A 21,873-nucleotide genomic window follows, 5' to 3' on the forward strand; every position below is an offset into this window, starting at 1 on the left:
TATGTTTTAGATTATTCTGGCTGCTGTGTTGAAAACTGACTGGGATGGGGGCAGAGGGAGCAAGGGCAGGAGACAGTTAAGAGCCTTTCCCCCAAATACAGATGATGATTGGCTTGAACCAGGATGGTGGCTATAGGGTTATGAAGTAATCAAATTCTGGATATTTGGGATTTGCTAACAGATACATAATGGGTTATGAGAGAAAAGAAGACATTAAGAATGACTCTGAGGTTTGTGGCCTGAGCAAATGGAAAGATAAAGTTGCCATTAACAGAGATACGGCTGCTGGGTAAAGATCAAGAGGTCAGCTTTGGACGTGTAAAGTATGAGATTTCTAATAGACATTTAGGTGGAGGTGTTGAGAAATCATTTGGATAAGGTGAGCCTGGAATTCAGAGAAGAGGTGTTGACTGGAAGAGCTATTTGCATACAGATGGTATTTGAAGCCATAAGACTGGGGAGACAAGGTAGAGAGGGAATATGAATAGAAAAAAGAAGAGATCCAAGGTATCAGTGCTAGAATACTACAACACCGAAGGTCACGGAGACAGGGTGGACCCTGGGAGACATTAATGAGGAAAGAAAGTGTAGTAAGTGTTTTGGAGAAAGGAAGAAAGTGTTTCCAGAAGAAAGGAGAAGTCAAATGCTAACAGATCAAGTAAAATGTGGAATGGGAAATGAATTCGATAAGAGCAATTTGGCTGGTGTGGCTATTAGAGGATGCCTAGGAGAGAATGTGAGGGCAGGAAAGAGAAGCAGGAAGTATGGACTACTCTTCTGAGCCAGGCTGTGAAAAAAAGGAGGGGAGATATTTTTATTTTTCATATTTTTTAAAGATGGAAAAACTAATAGTGTATTTTTACTGAGAAGAAGGATCCAGCTGAGAGGGAAATCTGTGGCTTCGGGATACAAAAAGAACTGCTGGAGCCACATCCTTCAATATGTGAGGGTTCACGTGGAGGGGTTTGTCTTTGCTTGGAGGATGGACCATTCATCCACAGTTAAGAGGAGAAAAGAGGGTATACGGGCTTGGTTGTAGAAAGTGTGTCGATTTGGGGGTGGGAACTTGAGCAGTCTCTTTTGATTGTTTTTATTTTATCAGTGAAGAAAAAGGGTCATTAGCTGAGAATGAAGATGGGGGAGCAGGTGCTGGAAATCATCTAAGAGAATGGAAGAATAAATGAACTAGAGAAAAATAGAATGCTATGATATGAACCTGTATGTGTAAATTACTTTCCTCTTCATATTAGGCCACCTTGGAAAGCAAATCTCTGTCATCTTAAAGTTTTGGAAAAAGTCACAGTCCACTTGGAGCTAAGCATGAAGAAAAAGGTACATGATTTACATCAAGTAAAATAATATAGATGTAAATATAGACCATTAAGAGAGCTTGGAGTACTAAACCTAGTTTTAAAAGGTAGAGGCATCAAGCAAAATGGAAATTAAAGATGTTTCAAGGAAAACCACAGAACACCTATGGCAGTACTAAAGAAATCCTCTATCTGTAGTTACTAGTATGCTATTTTCCAGATGTAGCTTAACATTTACAGTAGAGCTGGTAAATTATTACTGTGTCATCACTCTATAGCAACAAAGTAAGGGCTCCAGAGAAAAGGATATATAAATATAAAATGCAAATTTAAAAAATCAGAATGGATATATAGGCTTTTATTAGAGCAAGCATTTCTATAACCATAAAGATCTCTTTAAAACAAATAAATGTCCTCAGATCTTTGTTAGTGATCCAAAATGAAGTAAAAATTCGTAAAATTAATTTCAAATGAACACATTTCAGCATATAACCAACAAGTCTTCTTCAGATTTTTAATAACATGACCTAATTACATTACTTTCCAAGTTAGAGTGACAATATTTGATGTGAAAACCATAATTAATACAGATGACACATGTGATACTGTACTTTTCCAGAGTAAAGAAATATATTTGATCTGGTATTTTTATAAATCTCATTTGATATCACAAAATAAACTTTACTTGGCACAAAAATTTTTAAACCTCAGAAAAAACAGACATGATAAAAAGATATTGTATATAAATAACTTAGAAATATTGTCAGGTAAAGGCATGTAAAATCATTATTTGAATATAAGAATATGCTATAAAGCACAGTTATCAGATACAGAAGAAGAGTTGTTCTAAAACGAATCAAGATCATGAAGTAGTGACAACGATTTCTAATGTACAATAAATAAATGAACAAAACTATGTTCTGAAGTGGTGGGGATAAAGTACAGACAGAGGCTGCTTTCAAAAACGCAAGAAACACAGCAAATTAACTTACCACCTCCTGCAAATAAAAGTGAGAACATCTTGGGAGAATGTAAGCATCATTAGCAGACACATTTTACACCAGTTAATGAAATGGTAGTTCAGTAGATAATTACTTCAATGGTGAAAATGACGCAGGGATCAGAAGCATATTCTGCTGAGACACTAGGTACTTGACACTTTCCCGAACTGGAAAAACATTTCATAAAAAGGCATATAGAGTTATTGACTGAATCAAATTTGTTCTAAAAATAATTCTTGCCTAGTGAAACAGCTTACCAGCCGCCACAACTCTGGGATCCTCATGAGACTGATGTCTTCCAGCTGCTCGACTATCAGCACTCTCATTCCACCAAAGAACATGAACTGCAGAATAAACCAGAGAAAGTTTCTGAAGATTATGGCATTAACAAATAAGAAATACAGAAAATGAACCAGAAATATTCCTTAAATCAATATTTAAATATTTATGTTTAAATATTTACGATTAAATATTATGATTTAAATATTCTTTATATCAAAATAGTGATATCAAAAAGGTAAAACTAAATATGATAGCAATAAGATTTCAGAATGGTCAGAGATATGGGAGAAACATTTATAAATTAATTAATCTTGCTGGAAACAGAAGGCTGAAGAGGGGAAGTAAAGTAACACAGCTAAAGATACATAAGACTAGACCCAGATTTCATGACTTCCTACTATGTTTTATTATTTTTAAAAAGCAGATTATAAAACATTGTGTTTACTGTAGAAAATTTAGATGATACAAACCAAGAAGTAAATAAAAATCAGCGTAATCTTAATCACCTACATAAATTTCTATTAATATATGTTGTATTTCCTTTTAAAAAAAATGAGTATACCAAATTAGATCTATTGTATATTATGCTTAGTAACAGATTTTAAAAAATGAACAAGATGAGAATTTTCTATGTCAACATTAATTTTTAAATGGCTATCTGAAATTTTATAATTAAAATTTACTGTATTTTAGCTGTACAGATTTTGAAAAATGCAGATATATAAAAGAAGAAAGTAAGAACCATTTCTAATCTTACCACACCAAAATAACCGCTTTTCTATTTTGGTGTATTGTTTCCATATTTATATAGGTGTATGTATTTTTATATATGTTTACACATTTGTATACACATAGCATATATGCTTATGCTTAACAATACATGTGATATATATGATGTATGTGTTTATCTAATTGCATATTACAAGTATATTATTACACAAATAGGGTCACACCACATTGTTTCCAGTGTTTCCTTACTGTAAACAAAGTGGACATAAACTTCATTACAGCAGCACCTACATATATACCAATAATAATTACAATGTCCACGACAACTACTAGTCACACTTATTGGGTGCTCACTTTGTGCCAGGCCTGGTTTTAAGCATTTTTTGTGAATTAACTCATTTAGTCCTCATAATCATCTACATGGAAGATTATCGTCATCATCATTTTATGGGGGAGGAAACTAAGGCACAGTGAGGTGAAGCAACTTACCCAACCCAAGGCCACAGAATTAGTAAGTAGTGGACCTAGGATTTAAACCCAGGCAGTCTAGATATGACTATTTCCTTAATATCAACTCCTAAAATTTAAATTGAAAGAACTAAAGAACATATTTTATATACAGATATACTTACATAGATACAGTATATATATTATACACTGTCCTCCAGAAATGACGTGCTGATTTATACATGAGTATATTACTATTCTTCCAGCACACTGAGAATTAAGATTAAAAAGTGTGTATACACATATTTTCAGTAGTTTTTTTCTTATAAAAGTTGTACATGTACAACATAGAAAACTAAAATAGAGACTTAAAAAAACTTTAATCTTTTGTCTTAAATATGACTACTACATATTTTATATTCTTTCAAATTTCTTTCCTATATAACTAAATATACCTACATACGTAAACATCCATGTATATTTGTATTTCCTAGAAGTAATACTGGCAAAAACAATTTAAAAAATTAAAGTTTTATATTTATATTGCCAAATTTTTGAAAAGAAAATATTATGCCAATATGAATCACACACAGTAAACAAGTACTTAATTTTTCTCTAACACTATATCTATATAAGTATGTCTTTGCTAGGTGAAAAATGGTACCTCATTATTGTTTGAATCTGCATCTGCTTTTTTAAAAAAATATATTTAGTAGCCATTAGTATGTCTAACTTTGCATAAGTTTTCATTTTTGTTTTTGCTTTTGAATTTCATTTATGGTGATTTGGGGTATGCAGAAATATTGAGCCTTTGTAAAATAAAATCATCAACTTTTTTTCCCTTCATCATTTTTTCATTTACTTTTTGGCTTAGAAATATAGTACCCATCTATATTATTAAATAAATTCATCTATGTTTCATTTTAATAATTTTTTAACTTCAACTTTTTACATGGAATCTATAATCCATTTAAATTTTATTTTAGCATATGGTATGAAACAGACATCTAATAATTTTCATAACTTTTCTCCTCTTCATGTATTTTCCAAGTTGAAAATATATTTTTCTTGTATATTTTGATTACTTTCTTCTGATATATTACTAAAAATTGAATTTCTGGGCAAAGATCAGGAGCTCAGCTTTGAACATGTTAGGTGTAAAATGTCCACTGAACATTCAAGGAGGGATGTTGAGGAGATAACTAGATATAATGAGTCTTTCAAATATTTTATTAGCTATTTTTAGTCATTTATTCTTCCACATGAACTTTACACACATTTTTTAGAGTTTGCCACAAAAAACTCTCTGAAATTCTCACTGCAATTACTTTCAAATTTAGAAGTTAAATGCCCCAAATACGTGTTTGATTAAATAAAGTCAGTCTATCTATCTATACATCCATGCTGGAGTGTTATGAAGTTATTACCAACCATGCATATGCACTGTTTTTAACCTGTTTATATCTACCAAAATTTTGGTCTTAGTATTCCTGTATCATTTATGTATGTATAATGACATATATATACATATATAAATGACATACAAATATGAAGACCAAAATGTTAACAGTATTATCTTGAAGTAATGGGAAATAGGTAATTTTTTTTTTCCTTTGGCTTGTTCATGTTTTTACCTTTTGTAAAAAAATATATATATTACATTTTCATTCAGAAACAAATCTCTCTACCCCATCTAGTGTTACTTTTAGAAAATCAATAAAAATATATAGGGGGGGGAAGATTAAAAGAATAATATTTTCTGGAGAATCCTTCCAGTTTTTAAATTTTATTATTTTTATGTATCACAGAAAACAGCAGTTCAGCATTTGAAAAAGCCTTCATAAGGTATTAGCATTAAAATAAAAAGACAAAAAACTAAACATTTGGCAATAAAAATTAAAACAGACAGCATAATGAAAAAAAGTGACAAACTGACCCAAGAAACTTAGTAGATCACTAATATACATTGTAATTTCATAGAAAAAATGGACACGTACCTCTGTTGAGTGCTCCGTATTCTGTGTGAAAAACACCCACTAGTTTTGTGTAGCCTAGATGAAGATGGGCATTGATTGCCCTTTTAAATGTATCACCCCACAGAGCTGGCCCACCAGGTTTCATCTCAAAAATAGTCAGTTCATAGACTCCTAGAATAGGGAGAAAAAGAATTACTTAACAGAAGATATTCAAGCAATTTTTAATCAGGTTTGTTGGGTTCCAGTGGAAGGCTAATCTGCATATACAGGTATATATTTGGAGAATTATCCATATATACATACTTATTTAGTCATATTTATTAATTCTTTGATTATTTTTCCTTGCTTTTATGTTTAGAAAGTCCTTGTCCATGTTTAAGGGTCAGTTGTTAAGATTAATCTTAATCACAGATAAGAAAAGGAAAATAGACTAGAAGCTGAAAGTTATTATCTAAAATATTTTTAATCTGTAAAAATTTGTTGATTAAACAGATAGGGAGAATTTATAATGAAATAAGATTTTTGAGCTGCCCAAGTCAACACATTTAGGAAATAAATATTTTCTGATGCCCTATATTTCCCTCTTCTTTTCAATTTTGGGAGGAAATATTTTGCTTTGTATAATTCTCCCTACAGGAGTCCATTTCTAACAGGAATAGCAAGCAAACAGTTAACCTGACATCAAGCAAAAATTAACCTGAAGTTATGTCAAGCTTTTAAGTACAAAAAAAAAAAAAAGACATCCTGAAGGAGATAGTCTTATTGTTCCTAAATATCCAGGTAAATGATGTGCCTTTCAACTCCTGGTCAGAAGTATGGGATGCGTGGAGAGAAAGAAACTGGAGGACAAATAGATTATACAAGAAAAATTTAAAAAGTACAATGTTACTAAAGAATTACAAACAACATAGAGGAAGAGGTCTGATGCTGACCAAGAAATCAATTATTTTATTGAGATAGTGCTAAAAGCTGATAGGAGTTTTAAGTGCATTAGGATCCAAAAAAGACTTTCCAAATCTCCCGTAATCTAAAATACAATACAAAGTTAAGTTTATGGAAAAAAATAAAATAAAATTTAAATTAATTTGTGCTTTTCTAATCTACCCTAAATTTAAAACTAAATTGAGGTAATTATTTCCTTAAAGTGAGCAAGAAGTAAAATCAGCAATAAGACAAATCTTAAGGAATTATTTTCAAACTGAGAAATGAGAAAGAGGAAGACAAAACTTAAACTACAGTAATACAGCTGAACAGTATAAGTTAATTCATTCCCTCCAAAAAGGCTACAAGCAAAGATGTACTTAATGATTTAAGATTAGCTGAAAGTGTGAAAAAAATACTTTTATATTTAAAAGTTTACATTATTTTAAAACTCTGACAAAATTTCATAAACTACCCCTCACTTACCTATTCCTGTTTTCCTTTCTCCCAATCCCCACTTCTCCACCTTTACTGGCCATGTCAACTTTTTATATAATACAACTAAACTTCAAGAGTAAAATCTCAATTTGGAAATGCCCATTGTTTTAAGGATAAGCAGAGGTCTCAAATTCATTTTTATCTCCATACTCGACATATATTCATATATAAAACAAAGAATTAATTTTATTTTTTTCCCCATGGAACTTTGGTCTTTATAGCTTTTGATCTTTAATATTTCACTCATTAAAGCTCAAAGTGACTAGGAAGGACTTACCTTCTTTTGGAGGTTTTTCTAATTTGCACCATGGTACAAGATATGTAATCTCACTCTCCTGTTTATCAATGAGAGCCAAATTTGGAATAAGAGATTGTTCTTGCCATTCCTTATTTTTGGCTAAGGCTTTCCGAACTTCACTTCGATGAGCAAAATTATCTGTGGGAAGACAAAAATTAAGAAAAATAAAAAGTTTTGATTTAAAATCAACTATATTTTTACTTAGATTTCATTCAATTCAGCAAACGTTCACCAGTGCTGTATAGGATCCCTGTGTTATGTCATTGGAGATGCCAATATAAATAGATACAACTGTTCTCAAGTTATTCATGGTCTAAAAGGGGAGTAGACATGCAAAGAACAAACTGTAATGTCATATAATGGGCTCTATAGGATCTACCACTTTAGCAGGAAGTTGTATGAATTATGAGGTAAGTTTTGAATCTTTCTGTGCCTCAGTTTCTTACTCTGTGAAATGGAGATAATATAACATCTCCTTCTAGGGATGTTGTGAGGATTAAATGAATTAATGCATGAAAAGAGATTAGAACAGTGTTTGGCACCTTAGTTACTACTCAATAGGTATACGTTAACTATTCTTATCAATTAATTGAGGCACTTAACGTATAGTGCTGGTTTAGAGAAAGACTAGTTTTCTTTGGTGATGGTAGAGGTGGGTGATCAGGTCAAGGTACATCTCAAACCAAATGTAACATAACACATTGTCCACCATTCTTTTTACTCAGCACTTATGTCTCTCCTAGGTTACCCAAATGGATATATACATGCGATTACCAATGTACAGGCCTAGTACAATATTTATTTTTAGGCCCTAAGGCTAGTGGTGAAAGAATTTTACATGATTTATACTGGGGATAAGGAATAACACCTATCTAGAAACTTATAAGGACATTATTAGCAGTTTTTCTAATAAGACATGATTCAACTTGTGGTCTGTATAAAGCACAACTACGTTTTAACGGGGTTTATTTTATTATAACAGGGAAAAATCTCTAAAGAATGGCCATGGTAAGTATAGAATGAACACTTTTCATATTACTTTACTCAAAATTATTTATGACTATTCACTTTGGACACTGGTCACTAAACACTAAATGAAATTGTTAAAAGTTCTTTGGATATCATTCAGTCCTGATGTGGATTGGTAAGAATAGACACTGGAGTAACAAGAACTCTGGGGATTCTTACTTGTTCTCCTTCCTCTAGTAAACCAGGAGTGGGTCAGCTTCAATATGGCAAGAACTATCACTGACTGTTTTCCTTTAACTCCTTAGAGCAGCTACAACTACTAGTAGTGAATTCCTTGAAACTCTGGGGTGCAGAAATAAAACAAAAGTGGTCTCTAAACATTATAGAATTAATTAAATCTCAGAGTTCGGTGAGACTTAAAAGCTAACTATCACTCCCTATCAACATCCATTTTCCTAAAGTCTCTAAATGTTTGAATTATTTCTGTTAAAATGCTGATATCCGGCTCCAGCTTTAATAATAAGATACTTCTCTCTTCCTTTTGTGACCTTCACCCACCTGAGCTTCTCCAATCACTGCTTTAAATTTTTCATAAATCATCTTTATAATAAACCATTCTAAAATTTTTCTGAGAATTAAAGTCTAGTTCATAAATTTAAGATTTGAAATGTGAGACTCCACATGTTCTCATTTATGAAAACATAAGAGTTCGAGCAAGTGAATATTAGAGGTGTACTACTGGGAAGAGTAATCACTGAATTTATTTAGGTTTTGCTTTTTAAAGTTTTACTTAACCTGTGTGTATTTACAGTAATAAAGATTCAAGAGCTAAGTTTGTTACATCTAACAGAATGAAAACTGTACTCAACGTGTAAGCTAGATGACTCATACCATACTTCCAAATATGAAACACTTTATTCATTCTGCCTCCAAATTCTACACTCCAAAATCCAACCAATTCAGAATGAGCTGTCCGAAGATGAATGTTTTTCTTAACATTTTCCAGGAACTCATTCATCTTTGAAGGTTTAAGACAATAGGTACGAAATTCATAGAACGTTCCATCGTATTGTCTGGGGCCTGTAGCAAAAGATGAGCACACCTGAGAAGAGATAAGGTAAATTTAAATATTTTGGGGAAGGTAGGATTTATCATATTATATTACAACCAAATCTGAGTCTGGAAACAAGGGACACTCAATAGACTCATAATCTATATCTCTACTTCCTTCTCTTGTCAACTCTCCAGACATGTATTTACGTAGAGATGTCAATAACGAAAAGTACTCTTAAATATGCTGAATATACAGCTATTGCTACCTAGCAGAGATTCACCTTTAGCCATTTTTTCAAGAGAAGTTGCTCCTAAAAATGCACTGTGGTCTTAATAAAATTCCTTTACCCAATAACTACAATCAGGATTCTCATAAATTTACAAATTTTCCCTTATTTAGCCAATATCCCATTTTAGTTAATAGTATATGACTTGTCATGCATTTAAAAGAGCTTTATAAAATATGTATCTCTTTTGGCAGGCACAATGAAAATATGTTTACTAGCAGAAAACTCTTTTAGGTTCTTAAAAAAATGAGACTGGATATTCAGGTCAAAGAATTTCCTAAATCCAATGAAGAAAACCACTGGTCAAAAACAGGACTGAAATGTAATTAAAGCAAAAGGAATCTATGTCCTATGCAACTGCATGATACAGTGATAGACTGTAGACTGCTAGAAAAGGGAAAAATCAACAAGTGAAAATTTTCTTAATTACTGCTTCTAATTACAGATGCAAAGTGAAAAAGGTCAGTTAATGTACCCAACTTTACCAGGTTGATAGAAATAGCCCATAAGAACCATTATTTCCTTTTGTAATAGTCACAAGCTTACTATGTAAACTTCTATTGTAATTTGGTCCTCTAAGTCTGAGTGAAGTTAACTTTCAATAGCAAATTCCCTGAGAGAAATTACCTGCTGTATATATATATGAATATATAAATATAAATGTATATACACACATATACACCAACTCATACGGTATTCTAGTATAAAAACCGATCTTAATGTAGGTTTGGTTAGTATGTGCCAACTTCCTAACACTGAGAAATCAAAAAATGTATTAAAACAGTTTTGCTGATATATTTTTGCTTACAACACACAATTATCTATGTATTTTATTTAGTTGTATATAATGTCTTAATTATAATTTTCTGTCTTGAGTTCATTCCATTCATGTACACCAAGTCTTGTCCTTAGTGCTCAAGTGTCTAAGATTACTTGGAAAACAGTTATTCACATCAAAAATAACTGCACCTATCTCTTCTTCTGATGGACATTCTTTTGGGGTCAATTTAACCAAACTCTAACACAGAATGCTATAAAAATAAACTGCTTAGTATCTATAGTTTAAAAAATATTATAAATAAAATATAAATATATATTTATAAGATAATGAGCCAGTGGCGGTATTTGTTACAATTGTTTTTTAGTTGAATTTCAGGGATTTGTATTTGGAGAACAGGTGGCTGAAGGCACACATTTATTAATTTTCCCAGTAGAAATACGAAGGTGTCTCAAAAAGTTTATGAAAAGATTCGCATTATCTTTTAATTTTATTTTTCCAGGAACTTTTTGAAGTTCTCTAGTACCACAGGGAAGCTCAGGGAAAGGATAACCGCAGTGAGAGGGGAGTGGTGTGTTGGGGGTGGGTGGGCAGTGAGGAAATGTTTGTTGCAAGCAGACAGTAACTATGCTGGGGGGAAAATCATAACTGATTCACGCTCCCTTAACTCCAGTTCGCAATAATTCCCGCCCGCAATGACTTCCAATTCTCTCGTACGAGAACAATTGGTATAAATGTAATAAGTCAAAGTTGAGATAAAGTTGTAAGAAAATAACTGTTGGCCCTGCCCACGAGACAAGGAATTAGAAGGATAAAGACTGCGTTGTTCATCTTGGGTGAACGGGCATTAATGGCTCTTCTTCAGTGTTCACCAGAAAGCCTGTCACTAGAATAGGTGAACCTCCTTCCTAACCTGCCTATTGGGAAAGGAGTAAAACCCTAAACTTCGAAAGGAAAATAAATCTCTGCGTTAGATCCACAGAATCGGTCAATGGCCGACAGTTAAGGTTCAGTCACAGGCTCCATTTGGTACATTTCTCATCTCAGGTTAAGTTTGTTATCGTCACGTGTGCTCGGAGGCTCCGGACCCTGCCTGGCTTGGAGACCAACCGCAGGAGACTGGGGCGGCTGGGCAGGAGCCTATCCTTCCGGGCCGGATCCTGCCTCACCCGGGCCCTGGGGCTGTTCTTCAAGGATCTCAGCAAAACGCTCACAGGTTGAGCATTTCGTTTAAAAAGGGAAGCCGGTTCTGCTGCAAGCGGCTGGTTGGCCTTTTCCTCCTCCCACCTTCAGTCTGGAGGGGGCGGTGGCGTGGAAAACCACACATTGACAGGAGGCCCGACAGCGCCCGGTAAGGCCCTGCGACAACGTGGCGAGAGGTCCCTGAGCCTGCCGCCTGACACCCAGGCCAGAAGAGCCCTCTGTTCGTGGGAACAGTGCCTTCCCCTAGCGGCGCCCTTCTTCCTAACAAGCGACCACGGGACCCAGCCTCAGGGAGGCTCCAGGGCTCCCACTAGAACCCGGGCTGCGGTGCGAGCCTCAGGCCCAGGCGGCGCATGCGCGGGGGTCGCAGGCTCCCCGCAAACGCCCCACCCAACCCCGCCCCTCCTCTTGGGCCACGGCTGGGGGGGGGGGGCGCCCCGCGGCGGGTACCTGAGGCGCGACCTTCTGCGCGGCCAGCGCCCTAGGCAGGCCGCCTCGGAGGACAAGCATGGCGCGACTGCGAGCGCTGAGAAAGGCAGCCAGCCCTGTTCTTTCTGAGACCTTTTATGGCTTCCCGACTGGAAACGAGCGGTCCCCGCACGATTGGCGGGCCCGGGCCGGGGCGGGGCTCGGCGGCGTCAGCTCCGCCCCGGGCCGCGAGGCGTGGCCCGTCGGCCCGGGCAGCGTGGAGTGTGTCATCTTCGCGCCGGCGTTTGTTTCCCCTAAATTTCCTCGAATGTTCTTTCCCCAAACGTCAGAGGTGATATTAGAATTAGCTGAATGCTGAGATCGTTCTGGGCCCGCCCACCACCGCATCCGCTCCTGAGTCCTGGCCAGTGGGAAGTGTCAGTGCATGAATGGCCTGTAAGCGATCTCAAAGGGGCGAAGGAGACATTGTTTCCTTCCGTGTTTCTTCCTCATTTCTGCTCGCTGGAGTAAGCATGTAATAAATGGCTGGAGTTCTCGGACTATGAGATAGAAGTCACATGCTGAAGATGTGGAACAAGAGAGGAAGCCTAGGTTTCTGACACAGTGAAACACCACTCTAGCAGTCCTGGATTGCCCTTCTCTGGACATGTTTTACATGAGGAATCATCTTCTAGGTTAAGCCACTGTTATATGGCTTAAACCTATAATTTTAATCAATAAAAGGGTGAATATTTCTTCTCTCTCGTTTGTTTATATTGTTTTCTTTATTTATCCTTTATTAATCACCAAATTATTTGCCAAAAGTATAAATTTCCTCTCAATACGATTAAACCCACTAATCAGCTTATCAGTTTCTTCCCCAGAAGTGAACTTTTCTGAAGTCCTTTCTGGAGCTTCAGTGTGCACTAGCTGTTCCATAAGATGGCACGGCAGTAATTTTAGGATCGTATTTCATTATCATGCTGGGGAATTTCACCTGCCCTGTGTTGGACCCCCTGATTCAGGATCTTATATCCGTTTTTTTCCTCCAATTTTAGGAGAGGGTACATGGGGATTAAACTTTCGAAACATGTTTCTCTAAAAATGTCTCTATTCTACCAACTCTCTTTATTCGTAGTTTGGATGGGTATAACTACATGGAAAATCTTTCTTCATATTTTTTAAGGGAGTGTTGCATTATATAGGTTCTAGTAAGAAATCAATGCCATTGTAAATGCTGATTCTTTGCATGTGACTTGTTTCCTCCACTCTGTGGAAGATTTTGTTTTTGTGTTTGTCCCTGGTATTCTGAAATTTCATAGTGATGTGTCTTGGAGGTTTTTGTTTTTCATCTATTGTGCCTCACTTAGTAGACTCATCTAGAAAGTCTTGTATACTGAGAAATTTATTGTTTTTCTTGGATTTTTTCCCTTCCTTTGTGAATCTCAAGAACTTAGGTTATTTGAATGTTATACCTCCACATCTCCTCTATTTTTCTTTTTTATACAACTTTCCTTTCTTTACTTTTTTAGTCTAGTTTTTTTGAGGGAAAATTACCACAATTTTATCTTCTAACTCACCTTCTCAATTTCTGAACTCTTACTTTCGCAGTATTTATTTCCAAGAGCTACTTTTTTACCCTGTCTCAGGATATTTTTTAATTTCCCTCTCTCTTCAGAAATAGTGTCTTCTTTTTGCTTCTTGGGTTCAATATTTCTATTTCTATGGGGCCATTAATTACAGGTGTTGTATCTGTAAAATAGTTATTGTTTTAGGTCTTTTTCCTGAACTGTTTCTGTTTCATTCAGGTTTATTTCCTACATTTGGTACTAGAGTTTTTCCTAAAATATTTTTGTATTCGTGATCCTTGAGTATCAGCTTATATTTTGGAGTGAGACAATAAAAACATTTGAAAGCTCTTTGAGCACGGATGGCACCTGTTATGTAGCGGGCTCCAATGTATCTTTTTCTTCTGAGTGGGCTCTTTTATTTAGGAGACTCCCCACCTCATCTGTCATTATGTGTAGTCATTTCTCTTAGCGTAGTCTGTTACTCTGTGTGGAAACTTCCAGTGTCTCATCCATGAGGTCTAAATCTTGTTTCAGTTTCCTATGACTGAGGAGGGAAGGTGGTTCTCTATCTCAGAGTTCAGTAGGTAGTTATTCATTTAATTTATTTGTTTAAGGCTGGTTCCGACCCTTTCAGCTTTTCTGGTATTTCTGCATGTGGTTCAACCTTTTGAGAATATATTAACTAGGATGGGTTTAAACTGTTGTAGCGTATAGACACTAAATGTATCATCTCTCAAACACAATAGGATTTTATTTCTTGTTCCTCAAGAATCTAAAGTGGGTTTTCCTAATTGGCAGGCAGCTCTTTACACAGTGAATTAAGGACCCAGGCTTTTTCTATCCCATAGCTTTGCCATCTCTAGAGCCTCTTCACTAACTGCATTCAGCCAGCAGAAAGGTAGAAGGGACATTAAGAGGAAAATACAAATAATGAGGAGTAAAATTCGTGGCTACAACTTAGTGAGGGAAAATGTTGGTAAACACTGTTAGGTGGCTAAACCAATCTATTTGCTTTCCCATAGTTTTTAGATACCCTAAAAACCCAATGAGTTAAGCTTTATCTCCATTTTATGAGAGAGAGAAAGTTGAAATTCAGAGGTAACTTTCTCAGGTTCACTGCTGCTACGTGGCAAAGCCAGGGTTTGAAGCCAGATTGTAAAACCAGTTAGATTTGTGGTGGAAGACAGCTTTTTAACAGTATTTAAAAACAAATGTTTTCCTTTAACTTTTTTTTTTTTTCCACAAATGCCTAAAGTGCGTCAAAGATACATAGGGTACTTTGAAAATTGTTGTTATATATCCTGAACTTCTGACAAGAAGTCCAAAGGGTAGGTAGTCCAAAGCTTGATGAATCATATAAAAAACTAAAATATGGATTATTAAAAAAGCTAACCTGATGTGGAGTAACTGGGTAGTTGTTTTAGATTGGATAGACAGAGACAGCCTATCTCATAAGGTAACATGAAGTATCTGTCATAGGTACAAAAGTGTGTATAAGATAGCTGTACACTTTAAAGAAGAGTGATCAAGTGAATTTCTGTGACCCTGTCACCAAGCCTAAGAAATAGAATATTGTCAGTAACATAGGAGCCCAATGCGTTCCTTCCTGGTCACATTCTCTTTCCTCACCTCCCTCAAGTAACCATGATCTTGAATTTTGTGCTAATTATTACATTGGTTTTCTTTAAAATCCAATTAAATGTATATGTAACTTTAAACAATTTATTATTTTGGTTTGCCTATTTTAGAACTGGAATCAGACTACTTTTATTATTCAGTTATACGATTCTTATCCTTAACATAAGGTTTTTGAAAATCACCTATTTTAATGCTGTCGCAGTAATTAATTTATTTCTCTGTGATATATTATTCCATCGTATCAATATACCTTTATCTACTTGTCCATTTGACTATTATGGGCAACACTGTTTGGAAAGTTTTTGTAGGTGTTTCCTGTTTCCATTGTGAGAATTTCTGTAGGACAGAAGTTCCTAACCCTTTTTGTGTCATAAACCCTTTGGATATCTTATGAGCATATCGACCGCTAATGTTTTCTATGTTTAGAAAATACATACAGTTAAAAAGAAAAAAAATTATTTTGAACTAAAACCATCAAACTATAAAAGTAAATTCTTGATAAAGAAAGAGACATACTTTCTTTTTTTAAAAAAGATGACCAGTAAGGGGATCTTAACCCTTGACTCGGTGTTGTCAGCACCACACTCTCCCAAGTGAGCCACAGGCCCGCCCTAAGAGACATACTTTCTAATTAAGGTATTGAATAACAAGGTCTAATGATGAGTGTAAGATATATTATAGTATTGAAGTAGTAATGAGGGTAAAAGAAAGTTTGATATATTTGCAACAACTGTAAGTAGAATTTGACAGCATCTAAGATTTTTATTGGCTAGATGTCACAGGTCCTGCTAGTAATATTGTGGTTGTTGCCTACCTTCATAAACAAAGAAAATGCTTAATCTCAGTTAGATGTTTGTGAAAATAAAGATATAACTTTTACCTGTCCACATTGCCAGACCCTCTGAATTCTATCAACACTCCTTTGGGCTCTGTGTATTGGATGTTACAAACCAATGCTCTAGAGTATATATCCAGGAATTGCTGGGTCATAAGATATGTACATATTCATATTTATGAAATAGTGCCAAACTATTTTATAAGTTTATACTCTTCACAGTAGTGTATGATGTTTTTCTGACTAATTTTTTATTATTGCCCATCTGGTCTGATGAGTGTGAAGATGCACTTTTACACCTCTCTTAACAAATAGGTATCAGTTGAAGAGAGGTGGAAGTTATATGAAGCAGACAAAGGGAACAATCCAGTTGTTGGTGTTCCTGCTTGGTTTTGTGTGAAGGTTGGGCTCATGCAGATGTGCAGAAGTTGGAAAGATGGATCCAATGCTGGCCCAACTGAGTGGTAGTGCAGAAGGTGTATGTATAAATTCTAGATGCTTATATCCCAGTCCTAAGTATTTTTTCTTTTTAGTGCTATATTCTGTGGACACTAGATGGTGACATAGATTAGTTTTTCCTTCATTAGGTGTCAAACTGTGTGCATGTCTCTTGTTATTTTTGAGTTCTTGTAATTTAAGCTATAGGTATTTAGAGTGGAGTTAACTTAACAGTTTTGTTTTTTTGTGTGATATCTGATCATATATTGGAGAAATAAAGGTGAGTTAACTATCATAGTGTTTATTAGTTGCTCTATTTATTTACTGAAACATAATGTCTGTGGGGTTGAGTTGCTTTATTATTATTATTACTGATAAAAGCAATTGGTAATAAAAAATAAAAATCAATTTTTATTCAATGTTCCTTGATAAGTGTACTACTTATATCACCAAATATTTGTTAAGCATGTGTTCTCTGAACATTGAATTCTTTGAACATTGAATTAAATGCTTTGGGGGGAAAAAAGACCAGATCCCTCTTCTTAAACTTGTCAATGTGTCTTGATATTTTTGTATCAGCCTCTTCGCTGCTATCCTTGTGGAAGGAAAGATTTATGAACAGCTCAATATTTAAATATAGCATAAATTTATTTAACGTTGCTGCTATTGATAAAACAAATTTTTATTACTAAAAAACATAAACATAATATTAATATATACTCATTACATTCTTTTCATATGTAATAAATGAATTGGATGAGCGTGTTCAGTTACGTACACTGAATCGAACTTTTGGCACTAGGAATCAGAGCATTTTATCATATAGCATTAACACATATTATAAAAATGTGTAGTGTCAAAGGACTAGAACCAGCAGCATTCAAAAACAGCTTTGTCAACCAGGCGATAAAACGCTCTACAGTCTGTCTGTTGTCCATCATTGAATACACTGGTAGCAACTTTGAAATGAAAAAAAAAAATTAAAAGAAAAAAGGGGCTGTAACCCCTTTTATTTTCTCTGTTTAAAACCAAACAGAAAACAAACATCAATTCTGATATAAACTAACATTTTTCTTTTTTTTTTCTTTTTGTGACCAGTAAGGGGATCGCAACCCTCTGCTTAGTGTCGCGGTAACATTTTTCAAATACATCATTTGTACAAGAGAAGGACTAAGAACAAAAAGGTGTTTACAGATATCTAAACATCAGTGAGAGAGCTTCTGACACAGCTTTCTGATGGTACTCAGGAGGAGCCACTTCATAATTGCTGGCACTAAACAAAGTTGCAGAATTCTTTGCCAGTTACTTTAGGAAGTCGGGAAGATAATTCAGTAATAAAGCAAGGCTCTTTTCATCCAGAGGAGTTTAGGCCAACATCGCTCCAATTCATATAAATTATCTCATAGATGTGGTGCTCCATATACCTGGGATATGGGTGCATCAGGGTGATCTGCAAGGATTTCAGCACGCTGCGGTCTCTCACATTTGTAGAGTAGCTCGGTGCCCAACATTACACTGAAATATCCTTTTATCCCTGACAAAAGTTCATTAACAGCATACTCCTTATTATCTGTGTTTCCTCGAGATTTCTTATAGTTTGCATAATCCTCTAAAATGGAGTCCATTTTCTTCTTGGCAGGAAGATAAAAGAGCTGTTTTTGCCTGGTAATTAAGTCCCAGTCATCAATAAGCCATGGTTTTAGCTCTTCAGGAATCTTCACTTTAAGTTCAACTCTGTTCATGAATGTTTCCTCATTTTCAACAGTAGGGTCTCCCCGGTCCCTTTTGTTCCAAGGAGGCTGAGGTGTCTCACTGGTACTGCCACCATCTCCATTTCCAGGTGTTTTCTGACTTCTTTTTTGTTTTCACTTCAAAATTTTTCTGTTGCAGACCAGATGTCTTCTTCCCTGGCTCAGCCCCTCTATCTTCCCCTCTACCTACTGCTCCTGATTGGCTTTTTGAAGTTCTCGTTTCTGCAGATTGGCGTCCACATATCTGCGGACGTTGCTTTCTGGAGGTCAGGAGTGGGTGTTGTGCTGAGGGAGCTCCTTCAGGAACAGGGGTGCCTGGGCCTCACGGCACTTTGTGTAATCCAACCACAGTAATGTATAAAATTTTTCACTTGTTTGTCCTTTATGTAAACCTTTACACATTTTGCTTCATAAAGAAGAAGCCCATGAACACACAGCACTCACTCACCTTCCTGGAATTTAGGCTTTGGGTCCACTTCAGCACCATTTATATGTGACTCACTGCCTCCTCCTTCTCCCACCACCAACTACCACTCCCTACTCTCTATCCCACCCAACTCCCCTTGTCAATTTTTCTACTGTAAGACTTTACTATTTGCCTGTCTTATGGGTAAGAAGTATCTCAATTTAAATAACATTTCTCTGATTCCTTGTGAATTGAGCATCTTTTCATAATTGTATAGGCCATATCATTTTCATTTTTAAGGTCCTGATTTATTACCTTTGCCCAATCTTTGGTTGTATTGTTCATTTTTTTTTTTTTTTCCTCATTGAAGACTTTCTGAAGATGCTGGAGAGAGGAACATGGCAATGTCAAAAATACCTAAGATAACAGATAAGCCTCAGGGTTGGCTTTTTGCAGAGTCCAGATATAGACCTGCTCAGGATGGAGAGCAAAAGCTGCTGCCAGGCAAAGGGCTGGAAAGTCACACTGCAACAGTTTGTGGCCCTTTTGTGGAAGAGGCTGCTGATTGCCAGATGGAGTCAGAAGGATTTTTTGCTCAGGTGAGATGTGTTGTTACAGTCCAGGGACTCTGGCTTCATGGGTAGGCTGCAGGCTGTCTGAACAGTGAAAGCAGAACATCATAGTGGATACAGATAACAGGTTTTCTGTGTTTCAATCCCAGTTCTGCTTCTTGCCACTTGTGTATTTGTTGGTAAGTTACCTCTCTGTGCCTCAAACTCCTCATCTGTAAAAATGTGGATAATCATAGTACTATGACATATGGTTGTCATGAGGATAAAAATGACTAAGTGCTGACAAATGACTAATGGGGGCTGACATTAATACATTTTTGTTTTTGAAACTTTCATAAGAGATGTTATGCCTGATGCACTCGACAAATGAATATATTGGAAAATTTGTTTTTTGCTAAATTGATGTTTAACTGTAAACTGATAGAAAAGGTAGCCAGGGAGGTCAGACTTTAACTGGCCAAGAGAGACCTCATTACAGTATCGTCCACAAGTAGGTGTTCGCATGCTAACTCATTTGGTTAGGAGGGATAAAATTATTTCACTTTATAAACTCAATAAATAAAGAGAAAGGATCTGCAAAGAGTCCTTCCTACAAACTGTGTGGGTAATGCACAGATCATGAGTTTGGAGAATAGAGACCTAGATTTGAATTCTGGTTCTGCTTCTCATTAGCTGTGTGACCTTAGGCAAGTTACTTAGTCTCTGAGTCTTGTACTCTTCATTCCTGTGCTGGCTGGTCTGGTAGCTGGCTGGACTGGTAGAGGCTTGCCCCTTGTCCTTCCTTCTAACACTTGTCCTTTTCCTGCCATTCCCCTTCCCCCTTCACTGCCTGTTTATAGATTGTCCTGCCAGATGTGTTTGTCTGCATTGCCCTGGTGTTCAGCCTGACTGTGTCACCCTTTGGCAAGTACCCCAGCCTGGAACTTCAGCCCTGGATGTATAATGAGCGGTACACATTTGTCAGGTATGTTTGCCTTCTACGTCCCAGGAGAGAGGAAGGTTCAAGCAGACCAAGGGTGTTTACTATGCTGAGGGGCCAAGGGAATGGACTCCAGAATTACACAGTGGAATGGATTCTAACAGCTGTGGTTAAGGTCCCTACACAAGCTAATATTGCATGCAAAGAACAGCATGGACTAGCCATGACCTAAAAGTCTGGTCCTCTGTTGAGCATTTCAGCCCCTTTTCTTGCTGTTGTCAAGAACAGCCATATGTGTTTTAGGTAATAATCTGCCCTTACTAAAACATACAATTAAGTTATAAAACATTTGGATTTTTGGAGCTATGTTTTAATTTTGTAATTGAGTCACAGGGCTTCCTATGCTTCTAGGTCAAAGCATAGGACTTCCGGGTTCTTATTTTCTGCATAGTAAAATTCATGTAATTATTACCTATTCTTTTAAGTTTGGGATATTAGCTAGTTTTTGGTCTGTTTGTTTTTTAATGACAAGAATACCCCTTATTCCATAACAGTCTAGTATGTCAAACAAAAGGACAAAGAATGTCTAGATCTTGTTTGGCTTTTCTTCAGTCTTGTAGGATTTGTAGACCTGTAGATGAGGGAAGTATATCAGTGATACAAAAAGGCACCTTTTTTTAAAAAAAGAAAGGCAATACAGTTGACCCTTGAACAACATAGAGGTTAGGGATGCCAAATCCCCATGCAGTCAAAAATCCGTGTACAGCTTTTGACTCCCCCAAAACTTAACTATTTAACTACTAGGAAGCTACTTAACTGTTTGTATTTATGGCATACTTAATCAAAAATCTTCTGCTACATTTATTGAAAAAACCTTCACATAAGAGGCCCTGAGCATTTCAAATCCCTGTTTTTCAAGGGTTAACTATATGTGTAAGCATGCTGATTGGTCTCTTTTTCTCTAACTCCATTTTTTCATTTGTTTTGTGGCTTCTCTGTGCTATATGAATCTGCAATAGAAGTGGGAAGAGTTACGGCATCAATATTTAAAGACCCAGGGTAGACCTAGTTGCCACTTAACACAGAAAACGTCTGCTTGCTCTAGCCTGCTGCTTAAGCTCTTGAAAATACTTTTTATTTCTTTGAGTGAGTCCTTTAGTTCCAAGAGTTCTGCTACATTCTTTTTTACAATATTAATTTCTTTGCAGATTTCCTCCTTCATGTCTTGGATTGTTTTTCTCTCTTCATTATGTCATCTATGTGACTCTTCTTGTATCTCACTGACTTTTTTAAAAGAATGTTGCTTGGAATTCTTTTTCAGAAATTTCAAGGGTTTCTTGAAGATTGGGATCTGGCATTTGAAAGTTCTTGTATTCATTTGGGGGTGTTGTATTTTCTTGGTTTTTTATTTTCTTTTTTAAAATTTCTAGTATCCCTATGTTGATGTCTGGTCATCTGGTGGAGCAGTTGCTTTTTCAGTTACTCTAGTGGCTTTTGAGGAGAGAGAATTCCTCCTGCAGATATATGTTGCCTGTTGGATGGGATATTTTAGTTTTGGTTCTGGGTAGACTCTATAGTCTCCA

The 21,873-nt window shown here is 35.9% G+C and overlaps 2 protein-coding genes across 2 annotated transcripts; both read right to left on the minus strand.

Annotated features, from left to right (window-relative positions):
- Nucleotides 1-1,653: 1,653 nt before the first annotated feature.
- On the minus strand, nt 1,654-12,369 carry LOC134365710 (protein NipSnap homolog 3A-like). The gene is made up of 6 exons (XM_063081947.1): nt 12,203-12,369; nt 9,323-9,533; nt 7,442-7,600; nt 5,767-5,916; nt 2,569-2,655; nt 1,654-2,478 (listed from the first exon to the last, which is right to left on the minus strand). The coding sequence occupies exons 1-6, from the start codon at nt 12,260-12,262 to the stop codon at nt 2,402-2,404; spliced, it is 744 nt and encodes a 247-aa protein (XP_062938017.1). The 5' UTR covers nt 12,263-12,369; the 3' UTR covers nt 1,654-2,401.
- Nucleotides 12,370-18,009: 5,640 nt separating this feature from the next.
- Nucleotides 18,010-18,468, minus strand: LOC134366049 (mortality factor 4-like protein 1). The gene has a single exon (XM_063082464.1). The coding sequence runs from the start codon at nt 18,382-18,384 to the stop codon at nt 18,043-18,045; it is 342 nt and encodes a 113-aa protein (XP_062938534.1). The 5' UTR covers nt 18,385-18,468; the 3' UTR covers nt 18,010-18,042.
- Nucleotides 18,469-21,873: the final 3,405 nt, after the last annotated feature.

Source organism: Cynocephalus volans, chromosome 17 (assembly GCF_027409185.1).
Source record: "Cynocephalus volans isolate mCynVol1 chromosome 17, mCynVol1.pri, whole genome shotgun sequence".
In the NCBI taxonomy this organism is placed as follows: domain Eukaryota; kingdom Metazoa; phylum Chordata; class Mammalia; order Dermoptera; family Cynocephalidae; genus Cynocephalus; species Cynocephalus volans.

Excerpts from the sequence above, each read along its gene's own strand:
- LOC134365710 (XM_063081947.1), bottom strand. The coding sequence starts at position 12,262 with ATGCTTGTCCTCCGAGGCGGCCTGCCTAGGGCGCTGGCCGCGCAGAAG. Across the intron at positions 9,534-12,202 it reads CGCAGAAGGTCGCGCCTCAG|GTGTGCTCATCTTTTGCTAC; the intron begins GTACCCGCCGCG and ends ATCTCTTCTCAG. Across the intron at positions 7,601-9,322 it reads GTTTCATATTTGGAAGTATG|ATAATTTTGCTCATCGAAGT; the intron begins GTATGAGTCATC and ends GTCTTCCCACAG.
- LOC134366049 (XM_063082464.1), bottom strand. The coding sequence starts at position 18,384 with ATGAACAGAGTTGAACTTAAAGTGAAGATTCCTGAAGAGCTAAAACCA.